This window comes from Sorex fumeus, unplaced genomic scaffold (assembly GCF_029834395.1).
Source record: "Sorex fumeus unplaced genomic scaffold, SorFum_2.1 ptg000093l, whole genome shotgun sequence".
Lineage (NCBI taxonomy): Eukaryota > Metazoa > Chordata > Mammalia > Eulipotyphla > Soricidae > Sorex > Sorex fumeus.
Genome location: NW_026606150.1, coordinates 670,877 through 693,618, shown reverse-complemented (window position 1 = coordinate 693,618; position 22,742 = coordinate 670,877). Strand labels below are relative to the sequence as shown.

General features: G+C 59.7%; 1 protein-coding gene across 7 annotated transcripts in view; it reads left to right on the top strand.

The window, feature by feature from the left end:
• SYT7 (synaptotagmin 7) overlaps positions 1 to 22,742 on the top strand; it is a 60,132-nt gene that overhangs the window by 11,753 nt on the left and 25,637 nt on the right. For all 7 annotated transcript variants that reach the window (XM_056132052.1, XM_056132053.1, XM_056132056.1 and 4 more), the window contains exons 2-3: positions 16,944 to 17,047; positions 20,872 to 20,951. In XM_056132052.1, the coding sequence (XP_055988027.1) occupies positions 16,944 to 17,047; positions 20,872 to 20,951 (184 nt within the window). The remainder of the gene's footprint in view (positions 1 to 16,943; positions 17,048 to 20,871; positions 20,952 to 22,742) is intronic.

Below are 22,742 nucleotides of genomic sequence, written 5' to 3'. Positions count from 1 at the left end.
TCTTTTTGGGTCATACCCAGCGATGCACAGGGTATACTCCTGGCTCTGAACTCAGCGGTTACTCCTGGCAGTGCTCAGGGGACCATATGGGATGCTGGGAATCGAACCCGGGTCAGCCACGTGCAAGGCAAACGCCCTACCCCCTACCCGCTGTGCTATTGCTCCAGCCCCTGGGGATTGGTTTTATGAGGTATTTTGGTTTGTTTGTTTGGGGTTTGGGGCCACACTCAGCAGTGCTCAGGGGCCACTCCTGGCATGGTGCTCTGCGCTCACTTCTAACAGTGCTCCGGGGACCATGCATGGTTTTTGGATCAGTGGTGAGCAAGGCTAGTGCCTTCATTCCTGTACTGACTCTCCAGCCCAATTTTAAGTTGTCTTCCGATGTGTTTTTAGATCTATATCTCCGCCTCAGGACTCAGGATCGAACCCAGGGCCTCCCACACAAAGCATTCACTCCACCTCCAGGCACATCCTTGATTGTTTTTTTTTCTGGCTTTTTGGGTCACTCCTGGCAATGCTCAGGGGTCATTCCTGGCTCTGAACTCAGGAATTACTCCTGGCGGTGCTTGGGGGACCATATGGGATGCCAGGGATCAAACCGGGGTCGGCCACATGCAAGGCAATACCCTACCCGCTGTGCTATCACTCCAACCCCCCGCATCCTTGATCTTGTTACTGATTTGTGATCAGTTTTCAGTCTTGTTTTTCACTGTTTGTCCACACTTAGCAATGCTCAGTAGTTACTCCTAGTTTTGCCCTCAGGAATCACCCTTGGAGGTGCTTGGGGACCCTATGGGATGCCGGGGATTGCACCCGGCTCAGCTGCTCACAGGGCGGGCGCCCTCCCTGCAGTGCTATCACTCCCGTCCGACGCCTGGTTATTGGAAGGAAGGGAGTGTCCGTGCTGGGTGACGTGAATATCAAGCAGTCCCTAGAAACACCCAGAAGATGTGCTCCTCCAGGAGCACTCCCGCGTGGGCTGAGGGGCCGAGAGCTCAGTCAGTGGTTCAAGCTGTTGCTTCCCTCCAACCCCCCGGGGATTGGCTGGGGTCAAAGTTCTCATGTGTGTGGGTGGGTGTGAGGTCTGGCGTCTGCAGCCAGGGAGCGGAAGTGTGCTACAGACTCAAGTCCATCTGGACCAGACTGGGTGGCATTGGTTTAAACACAGTGCCACCTCCTTGGGGGAGGGGCAGGACACTTCTATGGGCCCCTCGAGGCCCCTGAGTTTTGTCCTCATGGTGAAGCAGGCGGCAAAGCACAGCGGGGGGGGGGGGGGGTAGATGTCGGTCGCCTCACACACTCGGAGCTGCCGGCAGATTGTCCTGGGAGGGCTGAGGGGGCGGCGGGGGCCGGACCGTCTGGCATGCACAGAGCCCTCCTGGGCCTCCTGTGTTCCTGCCCCCGGGCCAGCCGCCAGGAGGCACTGTATCTGCTGCTCGGGGATGGGGTGGGACTTTGACACTAGCTGGGAGACTTTTTAAAATTTTTTTAAAATTTATTATCATTATTATTATTATTTTGCTTTTTGGGTCACACCCAGTGATTCTTAGGGGTTACACTTGGTTCTGCACTCAGGAATTACTCCTGGCGGTGCTCGGGGGACGATATGGGATGCTGGGAATCGAACCCGGGTCGACCACGTGCAAGGTAAACGCCCTACCTGCTGTGCTATTGCTCCAGCCCCTATTTTTTTTTATTTTGTCCTGAATGTGGCGGCCCCTGAGCATCTGATGACCTCACCTAGAGAAAAAAAGTTCCTTTTTCAAAACAAAATCAGTGGGGCAACTGGAGAGATAGTACGGTGGGTAAGGCACTTGCCTTGCATGTGACTGACCCAGGTTCGATCCCCAACACCCCATGTGATCCCCTGAGCTTTCCAGGGAATGACCCCTGAGCACAGATCCAGGAGTAACTCCTGAGCACCACTAGTGTGACCCCAAAAAACAAAACCAAAAATTATTCTTTGGAATTGATGAGATAGTAGAGCAGGGAGGGCGTTTGCCTTGCACATAGCCAGCCCGGGTTCGATCCTCGGCATCTGGAATGATCCCCTGAGCCCTACCAGGAGTGATCCCTGAGCACAGAGCCAGGAGTAACCCCTGAGCGTGGCTGAGTGTAGCCCCAAACCCAAAGAATGTTTTTTTTCCCCCATTATTTTCTTGCTATGAGTGCTTACTTCACAGGGGTCTTGATTGCAGTGCTGGGGGCCGGGGAGACCCTGTCCCAGCAGAGCAGGCCTGCCAGTCCACTGTTTGTACCCCGCGAGGCGTGACTACTTGGGGGCCACCAGTGTTCCCGGGGTTGCACACCCAGAATCCGGGGATCTGCACCAAGGCTCACATTCCAGCCCTTGGCGCGTCTCCTCAGCCCTGGAAAGGGGGTTCTGAGGTCGTCAGCTCAGGCCTGACCAGGGGGACAAAAAGTGGAACCAGCCCACCACCGTCCACAGGAAGGAGGGTCCAGCACCCAGGGCCGAGTGTGTTTCAGCACCACGGACAGAGCCAGCAACTCTAGCTCAGCACCCTGGACAGGGCATGGGTGCCCATTGTTTTAGTGGTGGCACCAAAGAGTCCCGGGAAAACAGCAGAAAGGCCCCTTGCGGCGGGAACGGGAACACTGTTACCCGCCACCCCAGTCAGAAGACTTGGGAGTCGAGGCCTGAGCCAACCACGGCCTGCCGCCCCAGAAACGGTTTCAGTGGTTTCTCTCTCTTTTTCTTTTTCTTGTCTTTTTTTTTTGCTTTTTGGGTCACACCTGGCAATGCACAGGGGTTCCTCCTGGCCCTGCACTCAGGAATTACTCCTGGCAGTGCTCGGGGGAACATACGGGATGCTGGGAATTGAACCCGGGTTGGCCGCATGCAAGGCCAACACCCTTCCCGCTGTGCTATCGCTCCAGCCCCTCAATGGTTTCTCTTGATCCCTTTTCTCCTGTCTGCCCCGCTAGTCTGTCTTCCCCGCTGCACCTCTGGGAGGAAGATTGAACTGAACAGCGCCCCCCCCCCCGTTGGCCCCCACCGGAAGTTTGGGGGAGTCGCTGGGAATGTCAGGATGGAAGATTCCGGACCTCGGCAGCGGCGGCTTTCAGGCCGCCCAGCCTCAGGTGGGAGGGTCGCACGGGGCGGCCAAGGCGCGCCCGGGGGAGTTGGCGTTGAGTCATCGGTGGGAGGAGCGCCCCAGTGCTCCCGGAGCCTCAGTTCGGATGAAGCGGCCCACTCCAGGTTCCAGCGGCGGCCCTGGGCAGCCGCGTATTATTAATAACAATAAGATGCTGATTTAGGCCAGAGCACAACAATGCATTATTCATAGAGGAACTGGTGGTCAGGACCCACACTTAATCATCACGCGTCCCCGATCCAGTCCCCCGCTCCACACTCCTGGCGGGGAGAGCAGCCACCCCCACCCCCAACCCCTCCTTTTCTGGGGCCCCCACCCCCACCCCCTGCTCTGCAGGACTGATGGTCTCTGGGGTGCTGCGCCTGGGGGCTTGAGCGGGTGGGGAGAGCCTCAGGGTCCTGGCTGACTCCTCACCGGACAGCCGGCAGCCTGGCTTTCCTGCTCCGAGCTGGCCCTGGGCCTCGTCCATCCTGAATGGCCTTTTATTTATTTATCATTTATTTATTTATTTTGAAAGGAAACTATTTACCCAGTTTCCCTTTTCAAGCTCTTTATTTTTTTTAATTTAATTTATTTGTTTTTGCTTTTGGGGTCACACCCAGCAATGATCAGGGCTTACTCCTGGCTCATGCACTCAGGAATGACTCCTGGCGGTGCTCAGGGGGACCCTATGGTGCTCAGGGGGACCCTATGGGTTGCCGGGAATCGAACCCAGGTCGACTGTATGCAAGGCAAACGCCCTACCTGCTGTACTATCACTCCAGCCCTCCCTGAATGGCCTTTTAACACTGATGGTTCCCGGGAACTCTGGGGTCTGCAGATGACTTGCCCGCCACCCCCCCCCCACGTCCCCCGCATTGGAGACAGAAGGTCGGAATCAAATGCATCAGGCCCCCAGGGAACTGGGGCCGCAGGGGTCGGCCGGAGCTAAGGGCGCGAGCAGAGGAGCTCATGCCCCCCTCCCACCGAGACTTGGGGCTCCGCTCCAGCGTGCCGTGGGAAGTGGCCGCCTTGCCCCCCCTACCCCCCCCCCCCCCGGTGTGCACGGTGGGAGGCCGGGCAGGAGCCAGCGCTCCGGGTCCTGCCACCCCGTGACGAGTCGCGGGGCTGGTGGCTAATGCCATGGCCCCGTCCAGTTTCTTGCTGGCGCCGTGCCTGGCCCGTCCGGATAATCCTTCATTCGCTGTTTACTCACTTGGCATCTCCCCTGAATTCTAAACCGTCTGCCTGCAGCCGGCCTCTGCGGGCCTGCCAGCGCTCTGCCCCGCTCACTCACGCAGGATCTGTTTTTATTATCGTCAAGGTCGAGGAGGTTTGCTCCGTGCTAAGCCCCCGTTTCCAGCTACTTGGAACTTTCCGAAAACAAGCTCTCCCTCCCACCCCCACCCCCACCTGACCCTCAGTCTCTTCTTTTGCCAACCTGGTTCCTTACCCCAAGGTGAGGCGGTGCGAGGGGTCTGGGCCTTGGGGAGGACACTCACGAGGCCGCCCAGAAAGCATGGGGACAGGGCCCCGCTCCCTGGGAAATCCCTTCCTCTCTCTTCCTCTCCAGGTTCCTTCTCCTGGGACAAGGAATGAGCCACCCTGCGTCCTCCAGGGTGGGTGGCCCGGAGTGAGAGTTTCTAAGTAAAGCGGGGGTCAAGAATTCAGCAGTGGGGGGCTAGAATGATAGTCCAACGGGGAGGGTGTTTGCCTTGCATGCGGCTGACCCGGGTTTGATCCCGGGTATCTCCCATAGGGTCTCCCAAACACCACCAGGAGTAATTCCTGGGTGCAGAGCTGGGAGTAACCCCTGAGCATCGCCAGTGTGACCTCCCTTCCCCCCCAAAAAAAGAATTCAGAGGCTGGAGCGATAACACAGCGAGTAGTGTGTTTGCCTTGCATGCGGCCGGCCCAGGTTCAATTCCCAGCATCCCACAGGGCCCCCTGAGCACCGCCAGGAGTAATTCCTGAGTGTAGAGCCAGGAGGAACCCCTGAGGATCGCCAGGTGTGACCCAAAAGAAAAAAAAAATTCAGTACCCCAAGGACTTGCCCCCCCCCATCCTGCTGTTTTTGGGCTCAGAGTGAGTATTATGGGTTTTTTTTTTTTTTGGAGGGGGAGGGATTGGGCCATACCCAGCAGTGCTGAGGAACTACTCCTGGTTCAGTGCTCAGGGATCATGCCTAGTTGGTCTCAGGGTCACGGTCACGGTCCTCCCGTTGTTCATCGATTTGCTCGAGTGGGCCCAGTAACATCTCCATCGTGAGACTTGTTGTTACTGTGTTTGGCATATCGAATACATCACGGGTAGCTTGCCAGGCTCTGTCATGCGGGCGAGATACTCTCGGTAGCTTGCCGGGCTCTCCGAGAGGGGCGGAGGAATCGAACTCGGGTTGTTCATATTGGCTGCGTGCAAGGCAAACACCCTACCGCTGTGCTATCGCTCCAGCCCAGGGTCTCAGGGTACTGGGGATCAAATCCAGGTTGGCTCCTAGCTGCTTGTGTGACCTCTCCAGTCATGCCCTCCCCCACCCCAGAGTCATTTTCTGTTCCTTCCACCCCCCCCTCCCGGCTCCCCCCTTCCGACTCTGTGGGTGTCGGGTCGGGAGGAGGCAGGCAGGTGGGGTTGGCACCCCTGAGGCTCGGATCACACCCGGGCTGGTAGGCTCCACACTTGTAAATGCGCTGCCTCCCACCCACCCCCCACACCCCCCCACCCCAGCTCCGTCTGCTCCACAGCACGAGGAGCGGCGCTTCCTGTGGAAACCCGTGAGTCCAGCCTTCCCCGCCGCACCTTGTACGTCATCCTGCAGCCACAGAAGGGGTGGGGGGCGGAACGCACCCGCCGGGGGAGCAGAACCAGGTGGGAGGAGGCAGCCTGGTACCCGGACGGACGCAGCGGCCTCCAGCTGTAGCCCCAGCTGCCCCCTACCTCTCCCCCCGCCCCCGCCCAGCTCTGGCTCCTGAGTCAGCAGCAGGTGTGTGTGTGTGGGGGGGCTCAGATCACCCACTCCTTCTTGCCCCCTGACCACCCCACCCCGGCCTGGGCCTCTTTTCTGGGGGTCCCCGCTGGCCTCTGGAAAGCAGGTGTGATTGCAGGAGGGGCTCCGTGCGGTTCTGGATTCTTCTCTTCATCCTCCCATCCTCCCTGGAAACTTGTTTCAAAGCCCCGAGTCAGGGCCGGGGACAGACGCGTCGCTGTCGCAGGGCAGGTCGCTCCCCTCGGGGCTGTGAGTTCCGGAACGAGGATGGCACCACTCAGCAGCACCTGTGTCCTTGATAGGCATTTCTCTGTGTGTTGGGGGGAGGGGTACCCTGGCAGGGTGCAAGGGCTGTTCCAGACCCCCACAAACCTCATAGCAATCCCTTATTAATAAATATCTTTATCGTTTTGTAAGGTTTTGATAATGTAGTATTTATCTGCTCTATACTAACTCTGCAGGCTGGAGCAATAGCATAGTGGGTAGGCGTTTGCCTTGCAGACGGCTGACCTGGGTTCGATTCCTCCGTCCCTCTCGAAGAGCCCAGCAAGCTACCAAAAGTATTCCGCCCACACAGCAAAGTCTGGCAAGCTACCCATGATGTATTCGATATGCTAAAAACAGTAACAACAAGTCTCACAATGGAGACGTTACTGGTGCCTTCTCGAGCAAATTGATGAACAACGGGAGGACAGTGCTACAGTGCTATAATACTAACTCTGGGTGGTAGTCAGGGACCCACCGGGGTTAAGAGCTTTAACCCCGGACCCTCTCTCCGGCCCCTCCGTTTCCTTCTTTGTAAGACAGAGCGTCCTGGACCTCAGGGGCCACTTGGTGACCCCGTGAAAGGTGCCTGGCCGGGGGGTTGCGGAGGGCAGGGCGTCAGGAGATGGCGCGACACTGGACCCACCAGATGTGTGGGACGTGGCCGTCTGACTGTGACGACAGTGGGTTCTGTGGGGAGAGTGCCTGCCTGAGCACAATTCCTGGCTTCCCCCAGGCATCTCTGCATGGTGTCTGGGGCTGAAGACTGCGGGGTTCCCCAAGCTGTGGGAGACAGGATCTTCCAACATTGGGCCCCCCAGAATGCAGACCTAGCCCAAGAGAAGGAGGATGGACAGAGGGTCGGTAAACATATGCTTTGAGAAGGAAGTCACTTCCCACTCACGTCAGGGAGGGCTTCCTGGAGGTGGTGGGCTTCCCAGAGCCATAGATGACTTTATGTCATTGTCCAGCACTTACTGATGTACTTGGCCTTGGGCTACAGAGAGGCAGGATTTGGAGGTCTCAACCTCCACCATACTCCCAGTCAGGGCAAGATGCAGAAAGTGCTCATGAATCGCCCCAGTGGCTACGCAGGGCCTAGCTGCAGGGCACATAGGACACTGGGTGGTGCGGAGGAGGTGGGGAGCATTTCCACCCGCTGGAACTCTGGAAGGATCTGGAAGGATCTGGAAGGTGGAGAATAGAGGAAGGGCACTCAGAGCCCCAGGGTATGACAGGGTGTGACAGGGCTGGGTGTGACAGGGCTGGCCCTGGAGGAGAAGGAGGAGGAGGAGGAGGAGGAGGAGGAGGAGGAAAAAGAGGAGGAGGAGGGGGAAGAGGAGGAGGAAGAGGAGGAGGGGGGAGGAGGAGGAGAAGAAGGAGGAAGAGGGAGAGGAGGAGGGGGAGGAGGAGGAAGGGGAAGAGGAGGAGGGAGGAGGAGGAGGAGAAGGGAGAGGAGGAGGAGGAGGAAGAGGAGGAGGGGGGAGGAGGAGGAGGAAGAGGAGGGAGGAGGAGGAGGAGAAGAAGGAGGAAGAGGGAGAGGAGGAGGGGGAGGAGGGGGAAGAGGAGGGAGGAGGAGAAGGGAGAGGAGGAGGAGGAAAAGGAGGAGGGGGAAGAGGAGGAGGGAGGAGGAGGAGGAAAAAGAGGAGGAGGAGGAAGGGGTGGAGGAGGAGAAGGAGGAGGAGGAGGAGGAGAAGGAGGAGGAGGAGGAGGAGGGGGAATAGGAGGAGGAGGAGGAGGGGGAAGAGGAGGAGGAAGAAGAGGAGGGGGGAGGAGGAGGAGAAGAAGGAGGAAGAGGGAGAGGAGGAGGGGGAGGAGGAGGAGGGGGAAGAGGAGGAGTGAGGAGGAGGAGAAGGGAGAGGAGGAGGAGGAAAAGGAGGAGGGGGAAGAGGAGGAGGGAGGAGGAGAGGGAGGAGGGGGAGGAGGAGGAGAAAGAGGAGGAGGGGAAGGAGGTGGAAGGGGAGGAAGAGGAGGGGGAGGTGGAGGAGGGGGAGAAGGAGGAGGGAGAAGAGGAGGGGAGGAGGAGGAAGAGGGAGAGGAGGAGGGGGAGGAGGAGGAGGGAGGAGCAGGAGGGAGAGGAAGAGGGGGAGGGGGAGGAGGGGGAGGAGGAGGAAGAGGGAGAGGAGGAGGAAGAGGAGGAGGAGGAGGAGGAGGAAGAGGATGGGCTGGTGCTGCCCCCGCCCTCACACTGGGGGCGACTCCGGGGCCGGGTGCTGCCGTGCTGGAGTCTCCTGGACCCCCCCTCAGGCTGGAGCTGGTGTTGACGCGGGACGGGACCCCAGCAGGGGCCCGCAGCGCTCTCCTGGCTCCGAAGCATTGAGGGTTATTATTCTTTTAATTAAACCTGTTTGTAGAAAGATGTGCGGCGAGAGGGGGCGGTGCATGTTGGCGAGTGGACCAGGCCTCTGCTGCGCGGGGACGGCGAGCAGAGACGCTGGCCGGCAGTGGGGCGTACGGCGGGCCCCGGGTCGCCGACTGAGCCCAGGGCCACCAGTCTGCCGCCTGAACAGCAGGAGCCACCTGAGGCCAGCCCCGAGCAGGGCGTGGACAGCGAGCGGCCAGTGAGCCGGGCCTGACCGTGGGTGTCTGAGTGGGAACCTGGGCTCCAGGCGCGGGGCAGTCTCTGTCGCTCATAGGTGTGTGCATGTTGTGCTCATGCCAGGGACACGTGTGCCCGTGTCAGGGAGACATGTGTGCACATGCCCAAGGAGGGGTTTGGCACCTGCCAGAAGATGTATGCATTCTGGGTAGCACACGTGTGCATATGCAGGGGAAGACACGTGTGCATTGATGAGGTGTGTACACATGTGCTGGGGACTGTGTGTGTACAAGTGCCAGCTGGGGGACACGTGTATATGTCCTGGGTGACGTCTGTATGCTGGCGACGTGTGTGTGCGGAGGACATGTGCACATGCTGGGGACACGTGTGTGCTGGGGACATGTGTACATGCGCTGGGTGACACGTGTATGCTGGGGACACGCATGTGAGTGTGCTAGAGAAATATGCATGTTCTGGGAACACATATGTTTGTGCTGGAGAATATGTACGTACATGCTGGGGCCATGTGTGTCTGTGCTGGAGGACATATATGTGCTGGGGGACATGTGTGTCTAGGGTAGGGACACGTGTGTGCTGGGGGACACCTGTCATGTGTTGGGGAGCGCATGTGTCTGTGCTGGAGGACATGTATGTGTTGTGTGAACCGGGGGACACGCGTACACATGCTGGGGACCCATGCATGTGCTGGAGGACACACGTGTGTGCACGTGCAAGGGACACGTGTTTGCACTGCTGGGGGCATGTGCATGTTGTGCGTGCAGGGGGTGGTTGGTGCGCGGGTGTCTGTGCCAGGACAGAGCTTCTGTGTCCTGCGTCTGTGCCAGCTCCCCCCGCGGCCCCCCTGCTGGTGTGTCTCCTCAGAAGTCGCTTCCCTGGCCCGATGGCTCCCCTGGGCGCCCGGGCTGCCCGCGGCCCTGTTTGATTCTGCTCATCTATAAATCATGGTGCACTGAGGAGGTGCGGGGTGGGGAGGGCTGAGCCCAGGGCAGGGTCAGATCTGCTGCCCCCCCCACCCAAACCCTGCCCGCTCCCTGCCGAGTACAGGCCCAAGGCCGCAGGCCAGGCCGGAGTGCGGGGCACAGAGGCTGGACGGACGTGACCCGGGTCTCCGCAGCCCCCGAGGGGAGCCGGCATGCAGGAAGGGCTCATCTCCCGCGCCATGGAGAGTGCCCGCTTGTCTCTGTCTGAGAGGCGCCACGGGCTGAAGGTCCTGTCCGGCCCTGTCCACCCCGAGGTCAGCCCGCCCCAGGTAGTCCTCTGTGGCCGCTGCGCAGACTAGCCCCATTTATAGACGAGAAGCCCAGGCAGGTTGGAGATCACGTCATGTGGCCTAAGAGAAGTCGGAGCCAGAGAGTCTGGCGCCGGAGCCCGGCACCAGGACAGACCTGCACCTCTAAAGGGCACAGGCCGGAGAAATCCCTTCCCACCAGGGAAATGTATGGAAGGCTTCCTGGAGGAAGTGTTTTCCATCTGCACCTAGAAAACTCAGGTGTTTTTCAGGCATATGGTGGGCATGCAGGGAGAATGAAGAGATCCTGCAGTGCGTGCGTGCGTGCATGTGTGCGTGCGTGTGTGTGTGTGTGTGTGAGAGAGAGAGAGAGAGAGAGAGAGAGAGAGAGAGAGAGAGAGGCTCTCAAGCTTCATTGCTGTAATGTCTCTCAGCCCCATTTGAGTGGCAAGAAGAGAATGCTGAACATTCATCAGATATTTGCTGCCACAGACAGTACCAGAATGAGCCGGAATGAGCCCAGCGGGCCCCTGTATTCTTGAACACAGTAGGTGCTTAGTAAACAATGACTTCTGGAGGGCTGAGGTGCTGTCTCTTTCATCTTTCTTTTCACTGTTTGTTTTTGTTTGGGGGCAACATCTAGCGAAGCTCAGGGTTTACTCCTGGCTCTGCACTCAGGCATCACTCCTGGCGGTGCTCAGGGGACCCTATAGGATGCTGGGTATTGAACCCGGGTCAGCTGCTTGAAAGGCAAACTCCCTCCCCGCTGCGTTATCGCTCCAGCCCCTTATTCCTCTTCCAACAAGTGTCTCTGAGCGGCTGCCGTTCGGGGCTCTGTCGCTGCTGCTGGGCAGGGACACGAGCCGAGCCTTCTCGGGGACCTCCCTGGGCATCTGGGCAGCCCCCATGAGCACACACACTCACCCCCGAGAGCTCCCTGGGGGGCCCGCTCTGCACCCGCCAATGCCCACAGAACTCTGGGTCCCCCTGGGCTCTCACCGGCGGACATGCCTGACAGGGGCTTGGGCAGGGGTCTTCCCACCCTCTCTGACCCCCTGGGACCGGACCAGGAGCCCTGTCCCCTCTCACGCCCAGCCTGCCCCGGCTCCTGATGTCATCCGTCTGCCCTTGTCTATGTCTTCCCCCTGGGGACCCAGGATGTCTCTTCTGCCCAAGGACAGGCCATGGGCACAAACTTTCTCCAGCTGCTATCTTTCCTCTCCCCTGCCCACCCCCCTTCCCCACCCAATGTGCTGACGCTCGGGGGACTTGAAACCATGCCTGTCACCGGACGGTTGCGGCGTGGCCAGGCCACGTGGCTTTGCCTGGGGAAGCCTGGAAGGGACCGGAGTGTCTGTCGCCAGAGATTTGGAGGACTGTCACGCGGCAGAGGGAGCCGGCTTGTTCCAGCAGCCCCCGGAGGGCACACTTAGGATCACGGTTGGGAAGTTCTAAGGAGACAGGCCGGGCTTGGCGGAGGGCACAGCCGCCTTTCTCTGCAGCTGGTCCGCCTGTCTTTCTATGCTTGTGGACCGCCTGTCTGTCTGTCTGTGCTTGTCACTTCCCATCTCTGAGCCCAACCCCCCAACCCCACCCTGCCAGCCTGCTCGAGCCACGGTCCCCTTGTGTGTGCACTGTGTTTGCAACAGCGGTGGCCACCCCGCCAGCCCGCCCGCACCACAGTTCCCTGGTGTGTGCACTGTGTTTGCAACAGCTGTGGTACTGTTTGCCACGATTTCTGGGACGGGGACGTGAGGGTCTGCCGTGGGCGGTTGGGGTGTTGGGGTGGTACCCAGAAGACTGCCCAGGAGACAGATCGCTCACCCAGGGGCTCCGCTTCCTTCCCTAACGTGGCCCTTTCTTCAACCGGGTTTCCTGCAGAAGGCCACATTGTGAGATGCAAAGACAGGGGTTCAGGGGATAGCCCGAGGCAGAGGGTGCAGGCTCCTCTGGCTGGGGTGCCCCCGGCAGTGTCAGATCAACCCTTTGACCTGATTGGCCAAGTGTCAACTGGGGTGACCCGCCACCCCACTTGGAAGCCCTCCCCCACACCTCCCCCAAAAGAGCCAGAGAGAGCCAAGATTGACTGAAGAGGGTTTGAGGCCCCACGGCCTCACGAGCCCGGCGTCCACTTCTGGTCCCCAGAGACATTCCTGGAAATCCTGTGGATTCTCAGAAGCACGCTCTGGAAACTGCCTCTGTCCAGAGCATGCCTGTCGCTCTGGAGGCAAAGTCGGGGCAAAGGGTACAGCCTCGAAATTCCAGTGCCTGAATTCGAACCCCAAGGCCCTATAGCAGCTAAATGGCCTTGGATCAGGGACTTAAAATAATAATAATAAATATTAAAAATATTATGATTGGGGCTGGAGCAATAATACAATGAGTAGGGCGTTTGCCTTGCACACGACCAACCCGGGTTCGATTCTCAGCATCCCATATGGTCTCCCCTGAGCACCGCCAGGGGCAATTCCTGAGTGCAGAGCCAGGAGTAACTTCTGTGCATTGTCAGGTGTGACCCAAAAAGCCAAAAAATATTATATATATTATTATTATTATTATTATTATAACCTAGGGCCAGAGTGATGGAAGGGAGAGCGTTTGCCTTGCAAACAGCTGACCCGGGTTCAATCCCCGGCATCCCATATGGTCCTCCAAGGCCAGCCAGGAGTGATTCCTGAGTGCAGAGTCAGGTGTAACCCCTGAGCATCGCTGGGTGTGGCCCCCACAAAATGAAAAGATCCTTCTGTGCCTCGGTGTCCCCATCTACAAAACAGGGGTCATCACTGTGTGTAGCTGGGTCATGAGGGGGCCGCCTAGGGATGACAGCAGCACCCAGGAAGAAGGTGCTGTCCTGAGCCTGCACTAACAGAGTGTCTGTGGGCTGCTGAAGCCGGCTCGGGGCCTGGACTCCAGCCCAGTGCCTGTTCCACAGCCCCACAGACTGTTTGGCACCCCTGGGGGCCCAGGCGCCCACCGCCACCTGGGCTGCTGGGTCTCTGTCCTGGGGGTGCTCGGGTCAGCTGTCTTTGGGTAAGGGCCTGTGTGGCACTGAGGAGTGTCTCAGTGAATATTCAGACAGTCGCGCTGTGGCCTAGAGGTGTGAAGCGAGGCACAGGGCAGAGAAACCCGTATACACACAGGCATTCGCACCTACACATGCATGTGTATGCACACACACGTGCACACGCATTCATATACTCACACACAGGAACACCCTCACCCAAAGGCACATGCACATGCACGCACACACACACACAAAGGAACTACACACACACATACGCACACAGAGGAACCCCACACATGCACAGGAACAGAACACCCCCCAAAGGCACACACATGCACACACACACAGAGGAACCGCAAACACACATATACAGGAACCCTACACAAGCATGCATGTGCATACACACCCCCCCCACAGGAATACCCCCCACACACACAGGTACACTCACATGCACACACACACACACACAAAGAAACCACACACACACATACACACACAGAGGAACCCCACACATGCACGTGAGTGAATACACACACACAGGAACACCCTACCAAAGGCACACACATGCACACACACAGAGAAACCGCAAACACACATACACATACACAGGAACCCCACACATGCACATGCATGCATACACACACACAGGAACAACCCCCACAGGCACACACACACACACAGAGGAACCACAAACACATATGCACATACACAGGAACCCCACACATGCACTTGCGTACATATACACACACAGGAACACTCCCCCATAGGCACAAACATATGCATATGCACACACAGAGGAACCACACACACACACACACACACACACACAGGAACCCCACACGTGCACGCACATGTATACACACACAGGAATACCCCCCACAGGCACACACACATGCATATGCACACACATACAAAGGAACCACACACACACATACACACACACAGAAGAACCCCACATGTGCATGTGGGAGGTGTATGCATATACATACACACACAGACATAGGAACACCCCCCACAGGCACACACACATGCACATGCACACACACACAAAACACACAGGGACCCCCACACACGCAAGCACGCACACATATACACACAGGAACCCCACGTGCGCATGCGCATACACACACAGAGAACCCCCCACACACAGAGGCACACTCACATACACATGCACACACACACACAAACACTGAGGAACCCACCCACAGGCACATGCACATGTACACACACAGAGGAAACACACCCACACACCCACACACACAAAGGCAAGTGCACATATACACACACACACACAGGAACCCCACACATGCACACGCACATACACACAGGATCCCCGTCCCTGAGACCAGCTCCTCACACAGCATGCTTCTCCTTGCTGCCTTAGTCCTTACTGATCTCTCTGCCCACAACTTCCTACCCTCATCTCCACACCAATCCCCCAAACCATGGTTTTTTCTTTAAAAAAAAAAAAGAACAAAACAGAACAAAAAACCACCTCTTCCACGAAGCCTTCCAGCAGCTCCCTGGTCCAGCCATCACCCCTCTGGTGTTCCCTGGCCCTGCTGTTGACACTGAGAGAAAATTAACACCCTAATTATAGTAACTGCTAACAACCACAACTGGGGGAGCTGGCGAGAGAGGACGGGGGTGGGGGGGGTAAGGTACCTGCCATTCATCCTAATTCAGTCCCCAGCACTGCCTGTGGTCCCCCCAGCACTGCCAGGGGTCATGTCCGAGCACAGAGGCAGGAACAGCCCACGAGCACCTCTGGCTGCCACCACCGCCCCCACCACCACTGCCACATACACACACACAACAGCCATGGTGGGTGCCACGACCTCCAGTTTATAAAGGAGCAGAAACAGACACCCTGAAACAGACCAAGTGGTCCAGACCCCCTGGACGGCAGAGGCTGCCCTCCCCCGTGGGTCTTTCCTCTGGTATTCCGGGTGGCCTGTCCTGGGGTCCCCATCCTGAGTGTTCTGCTGCTGCGGGCCCCTCCCTGACTCTGGGGCACAAGGCGTGGTGCCGCGGGCGGTTAGCCGGGTGCTTTCCCATTAGGGCGCCGTTGGCGTGCGGGCAGGGCCATCTGCAAGGAGAGGCACCCAGGCCCCCGAGCGGCAGGGCAGGGACAGCTCTGCAGAAAGAGCCGGAAGAAGTGCAGCTCGTTCCCAGAAAGCACATTTGCTGTTTCTGTTTGTGTGGGGGCCACACCCGGCGCTGCTCAGGGGCTGGTCCGAGCTCGATGCCGCCGGCAGGGGAAGGCGGGTCGCTCCTGGCAGAGATGATTTGCGTTTCGGAGATGGACCCCAGGCCTCCTACATGCCAGGCAGGAGGCCCAGCCTGTTCTGCCAGCAGGCACATGTGCCCGTCTCTGGCCTGTCTTAGAGGCTGGCATCGGGCTGTGTCACTCCGTCCCCTCAGCCTGGGGGCTTGGGCTGTCACAGGTGGTTCTTACAGCCTTATGCGGCCAGCTTCCTGCTAGCCACAGGCTTGGCCGGGTCAGCAGGGTCAGTGTGGGGCTTCCTGGGGTGGGGGCGGGGCTGTGGACTTGGGACAGGAGGTGGCTTAGCCAACCAATAGGTGGACAAGCGGGGTTGGCAGTCCTCCACCAGGCAGTGGGGGTTCTTGGGGAGCAGCGGGGAGATTGGAGAGAGAGCAGGTAGGGGGTGTCTGGGAGGGAGCCCAGGGCTCTCCCCTCGCTTACTTGGTAGGTCTGTCCCCCTGAGCGGGCCTGAGCTCGCCTTTACAAACCCCCATCCAACCCCCCACAAAGGCCAGGAGGAGGTGGGAGCTGAGGCTGAGATGGAGTGGTCAGGTGACTCGGGGCTACAGAGATAGCTGGAGGCGGTATATACCCCTGGGAGAAGGCCGCCCAAACTCTCCTCTCAGACCCCCAGCCTGAGGCCCTGGGCAGGTGCGCCGGCCTCACGCTGTCAATCTCCATGACAATGTGACTCACTGCGTGACCCACACAAGCCAGTGGGACCTGAGTGTGTGGCTGGCTCAGCATCCCGTCATCCCCGGGGGTCAGGCACCCGGGCACTCCCCCCAACACTGCCAGGTATAGCCCTAATGGCCCCCAGCAGTACCCCCAACCCAGGCCCTAGCCTTGAGCTCTGCTTCAGTGGCTGAGTGCCACCAGGAGTGATCTGGGACTCTCTGAGCACTTTTTGGGAGCATCCTGCAACATGATCTCAACTCCTCATTCTTAGAATAAAAGCTACTTGGCACAGGGGCCAGCTGCTGTGGGCACTTGTGGGGAGGCTTCCAACCCAAGGTGGGGGTGGAGGGACCACACTGGCCTGATGTTCTGAGAAAGCCCCCGGACCACCCGATACTGCTTAGGAGGGTCTGGTCATGCCCAGGGGAACTAAAATGACCCTGTGGGCACATCTGGTTAGGGGGCTAAGAATGAGACAAGTGAGGGGAGAGGGTGAGGCAGTTGGCAGGGGCCTGAGGAATCAGCAGTTTTGGGGGGAGTCACTGAGGCACATGAGACCCTGGCAGGGCAGGGCTGGGTGGGTGTCACCCCGGACTCTCCCTTTGAGCGTATCACTCAGAGATAATGCAGATCTCGCTTAAGGACTGACAGTGTCCACCGGCATGAATGACCCCATCTCACAGATGAGGAAACTGAGGCACAAAGACCCCCCCCAAGGTCACCCAGCAGGACAGTACTGAAGTGGAATTGGGGGTGGGGAACCTCCAGGATGGGGGACCCAGGAGGAAAGGTGGGGTGGCTCTGGGCTGAGGGTGGGTTGCTGACCCTGGCCAATGAGGCTCTGACCTGTGCATGTCCTTCCCAGGGGCGCCCACCCGCGATGTCCTGCTGGTCTCTGCCATCATCACCGTCAGCCTTAGCGTCACTGTCGTCCTCTGCGGCCTCTGCCACTGGTGTCAACGCAAACTGGTGAGGCTTCCCCCACCCCGCCCAGGGTCCCGGGGCGGGTCTGGCTCTGCACCCTGAACCCCCACTCTGAAGAGCTCCTGCAGATGGTCCACCTGCACCCTCCCCGCAACACGCATGCACTATTGTTTGCCAGGGTCTGTGCTGACACCCAGAGCCACGCTGGTTCTCAGTCGTTCTCACGGTGGCGCCCCGACGGCCACCGGAGAGAACCACAGAGCGAGTTACACCCATTCACCCTGGCCACGCCCCCAGTCCCACCGCCTCGGCCACGCCCACCCGCCTCGGCCACGCCCCACCATCCTATTCGCCTCGGTCATGACCCCTCCCTGCTCACCTTGGTCGCGCCCCGCCCACCAGCCTCGACCACGCCCCTCGGCTGAGTTGGGCGGGGCCTCCCGCCGACCCCGGGCCAATGAGGAGGCAGCTCCTGCTTTCCCCCGCCCCCTTCCCCGCCCATACATTCATTCTGGTTCCCAGGGTTTGTACAAGCACAAACGGCTTCTTTTCATTTTTAACGAGGGCTGGGAAATTAACGAGCGGGATTAGGGCATCAATAAGTAACGAGAACGCCAGGAGGGACATTCATCACCGAGGGCGCTGGGAAGCCGGAGCCTGGCTAAGGCTCCTGGGACCGGCCCGCCCCGCCCCTTATCCCTGTTGCCCCAGAACAGAACTGAACGGCGGTGGGGACTGAGGGCGGGGGGCGGGGGAGGCTGTAGGGGCTACCCCCGAAGGTGGTCCCAGGTGTGGGGCTTTGCTCCGGGGTTCGCGAAGGGTGGTCCGCGGCAGGAACCTTCCATGCAGCAGAAAGAGGGCAAGTTGGGAGTGGGGAGCAGGGGCCCCATCTGAGAACCCCCTTCTCTCCCCGTCAGCCACGGGGTGCCATGGGGGGAGCTTACCGAGGACCAGGGAGGGCTTTGGGGGTGGGAGGCTTCATGCCTCCCTCCAGGGGATGCTGACAGGCAGATGGATGCCTCTGGGCCAGGGCTTGGGGGTCTTTGAGAGATGTTCCAGGGGAACCCCAGAGATAGTGAAGAACTCAGCGTGTAGGAAACTCAGATTCCACCCAAGGATGTTCCGTCTCGGGCAGCTTCTGCCCCTGGGTCCCACCCAGCGTTTGCGTGCGGTGGGGCGCGAGGGGCGGGAGGGTGTGTGGACCCTGCGTGCTAGCAGCGGGGCTCCCGGCCCCGCATTGTTCCCCGAGCGCCTGTTGTCTGTCTGCGTCTGGCTCAGAATTTGCAGGGAAGGGGAGGAGGGGGCTTGGCCACGTGCCTGCGTGTGTGTCCTCGGAGGCCGGGCCCGCACTGCAGTCTCGTTGCAGGCAGAGCCCCTTCGGCTGTGTGTCTGGGTGTCAGTCTGCGTGGGGAGGCGGAGCCGGCGCTGCGAGTGATCTGGGGGGCGCCGGGGGTCCTTCCTGTTGAGTCCGTCAACTTTGAGGGTATTGCTGCCGTATGTGTGATGCTGCATGTGTGTGTGCGCGTGTTGTGTGTTCACCCCTAGTGGGGGTGAGGGGTGTCGTCAGCTTCAGTTGGCCCCTGCATCCCAACCTCTCTCAAGAGCTGCAGTGCGCATGCGGGCGGGCTGTGCACGTGCGTGGCGAGCGCCGGGCCCCACCCTGATCACCTGGGGACCCGGCTTCAGGGGACCCAGGCGGGGCTCCAGAGAAGGGGCCCCGCCCCTCCTTTCTCCAGTCCTGGGGGCGGAGCCCACCGCTTTCTCCCCGCCGCTCTGTCCCCTGAGCGGCGGTAGAGAGGGTTCCAGCCCTGCCACCACCCCTCCCGCGGTTTCAGGGAGCTCTTAGCCTGCTTGTCCCCGGGCCCGCCAGGGACTTTCAGGTGCCCCCGCGCTGTCGTGGCGCCACTCATCCGCCCCGGTGATCTGATACCTGACAGCGTAGATCCCGTTTCCAAACATTAATAACTTCCTTAATCTCCAGCTGGCTTCCCGGATCAGCCTCACGGCTCCACCCCTCCTCCGGAGCTGCCTGGGGTTTGCTCTCTGGCCTCACAGGCAGCCTGCACCAAAGCACCCACCCCGAGGGGAAGGAAGGGTTGGCCGAGCTGGGGGCAGGAGGCCACTGACCAGGGCGAGCTCCAGGCATGACTGTGTATACAGAGGAAGGGGGGGGGCTGGAGCGATAGCTAGCACAGAGGATAGGGCATCTGCCTTGCACGCGGCCGGCCCGGGTTCGATCCCCAGCATCCCATATGGTCCCCTGAGCACTGCCAGGAGTAATTCCTGAGTGCAGAGCCAGGAGGAACCCCTGTGCATCGCCGGGTGTGACCCAAAGAGCCAAAAATAAATAAATAAATAAAAAGAGGAGGGGAGTTTCAGGGGCTGGGAGCCTTGGGTGGGGTGCTCTCTGATCTCCCCACAATTGCCTGAGATATTGGGAAATAATAGGGTCTGGGCTCCTGCCCCAAAGGGTCCTTGCCAACCCCCATCCCCTGTCCCCTGCAGAAAGCCCCTCCATCCCCCCTATCTTCCCAGTGGCTCCTGAGCATTGTTGGACCATCTGACAGGGGGCAGCCTTGGTGACGCCCCCGAATCCAGCATCCAGCAACCCACTTTGAACTCTGGGACCCCAGTGTGTGTGGGGGAAACAAGGAAACACCCCTCCCCAGGGGCTTACAATGGAAGGAGGGGTAAGGGAAGCAGAGAAAAACCTTTGCGATCCAAGTCGGAGGGAGGAGGGCGCCATCCCAGTGTAGATCAGATGAAAGGCTGATCGGGGCAGCACCAGGGTGGGGGGGGGAACGGCTGGGACCAGAACCCTGGTATGCTCGAGGCTGAGGAGTGCTGGAGGAAAGTGCCCACCCCCAGGCTCCCTAAGACACCCCATGCCCAGCTGGGCCTGCGGCAGCACCTTGAGGATCTGGAGTCGTGCGCTGTTGTGGTGTGGCGGGGGGAGTGTACATAGGACAGACATGGGGGCACTGTGTGTGCACACACGTGACTCTGTGTGTGTGTGTGTGTGTGTGTGTGTCTCCTCTCACAGGGCAGGCCAGGCCAGGTGGCCTGTGGGAGGGCTGGTGTGGGAGGCAAGCCACAGTTCCGGACCCCCAACCCTCCTCGACGACCCCTCCCCCTCCACTACTCCCATCAGACGCCCTGGGCCCCTGCATGCGCCAAGCCAGGACACTTGGTGGCAGCCAGGAATGTTAATGGTCCCAGGCTCTGCGGGAGCTAAATTTAGAAACCCAAACCGAGAAGGTGAACGGTGCTCACCTTCCCGGGCCGCGGCGGCGCCAGAGGCTCTGCCTCTCTTCCTGCGGGAGCCAACCCTGCCTGCCTGTCTGTCTGCCTGGCTGTGAGTCTGGCCCTCCACCTCCTCCTCCTTCTCCATCTCTGGGGAGTCACGGGGGATGCAGGTGCCTCTTCCTAAAGCTGCCTGTGACTTTAAAGCAGCTGTGATGGGCAGAGTGCTGGGGGGTGGGGGGCTGGACATGAGGGCCTGTGGGAACCCCCAGACAGCCACTGACCCAGTCCCCACAGTGCTGGGCTCCGGGCCCTCTCTCCGCCCACGCAGCTCACGTCACTGGCCGCTGCCAACCTTGCCCTGCAGGATGCCACCCCCACCATCTGGGGGTGGTGACGTGGACCGCGTGACGTGGCCGGGTGCCTGCGAGCCGTGTGTCCGGGGAAAGAGAAAGGATCTGTGTTTCCGGGAGTCGGGCCAGAACCCCGGGAGACAGGCGGACAGGCGGGGCTGGTTCCTGGGGGTCGGGGAGGAAGAGCAGGTCAAGGGGGGCAGGACTGGGGAGCTCTCCCCGAGGGTGACCGAGGTGGGGAAGGGCCGGGCTGACCCCATGCTGTCCCCACAGGGCAAACGCTACAAGAACTCTCTGGAGACCGTGAGCACGCCAGACTCGGGCCGTGGGCGCAGCGAGAAGAAGGCCATCAAGTAGGTTTCTGGCTGCGAGCAGGGGGCGGGTCTGCAGGCAGCCCGTGTGGGGGCGACCCTCCCGCCCCCACAGTTGCTGCCCTGCTTCCCCTCGGGTGGCCCCTGACTCCACCAGGGCCCCTCACCCGTCCACTCGGGCTGCTGCCACCCGCAGAGCCTTCTGCTTCCAGTCACACCGGTTGCTGGCTCAAGTCACACGCACTGTCCCCAGCTCCTCTCTCTGTGCCCCCCCACCATTCCTCGAACTGGGACCCCTCCCCCAGGGCTCCCGGGGGTCTTTCCCCCCAGACCCCTCACCTCCGATGTTCTGGTCTGTGAAGAGAGAGCTCCTTTCTGCCACCCCCAGACCCATCACATGTCTCTGTCCAGCCTCTACCCCACATAGCCTGCCAGCCCCCCAATTCATATCATATACACAGCCTCCAGCCTCCTCCCCAGACCCCCAGTTCCATCACATGTCCCTGCCCAGCCCCCAAATTGTATCACATGTTCCTGAGAGTACCCAAATCTCTACCAATCTCCACACCACACCCCTGCCCCCATGAGCAGTATATGTCCGCATGTTCCTCTCCTGCTGCCTCTGACCCCGTTTTGGAGCTGAAAGTTCCACCTTCATCTCCTATACATGCACACACACACACACACACACACACATACACACACATACTCACAGATACACACAACACACACACTCACATGCATACCCTTACACACATTCATTCAAGCACACACATTCATTCACACACTCACACACCCTCTGTACACATGTATTCACACACACCCTCATGCACACACACAAACACACTCACACACACCACACACACATATGCACACTCTCACACACATTTACTCAAACACACATTCACTCATACACCACACACTCGCACACACCCTCATGCACGCACATACACACACACCCTCATGCACACACACAAACACACATACACACATCCTCACATGCACTCACACATACTACTCACACTGTCACTCACACGTACTCACACACCACACACACACTCACGCACATGCAGACACTCCTCACACCCCCACTCGCATGCACTCACACACCCCACACACTCTCACTCAGATACATTCACATACACACACTCACACCCTCACTGACACACACATGCACAGCCTCATTCACACATTCACTCACATGCACCACACACACACCCCTACATTCATATACCCCAAGGACCGTCTGGCGATCATCTCTGGGATTATAGGAGAGGCCCCCCTGCTTGACTTGGGGCGCCCAGACCCTGTGCCTCTGGCCAGGCACTCTCTGGCAGTGGTCAGGCTGGGGTAGGGAGGACCCCGCTGTGTGACCCTCCAGGGACCCACCTGTCAGCTGGGGCTCACGCCTCTCATCCCTGACTCTCCTGTGCCTCCCACATCTCCTCCCACCCCTCCTCCCACCCACACTCGCCCCTGGATCATCTCTGCTCCCTTTCTCTCTTCCCTTCCTCCCGGCCCTCCATCCCCCCATCTCCTCTGCCTCCCTCTTCTCCCCACACATCTGCTCTGACCATTTGGGGCCTGCATGGAAGCTGCCGGTATGGGGGGACGGGGAGGGAAACAGGCTAGGGGGGCGGGGTGGTGAGGGGGCTGGGAGGGAGGAGCCATCCATCCTGGGGAGCCTGGGAACCAGTTTGGCGGCCAGGTGGCCCAGTGGGCAGAGCCCAGCCGTCTGAAGGTGGGCGGAGTGACCACATGGGGGACCTCAGCCGTGAGCACCAGGATGGGGGTGCGGAGTCCGGAATCCTGGCAAGGGCCCACAAGAGGAGA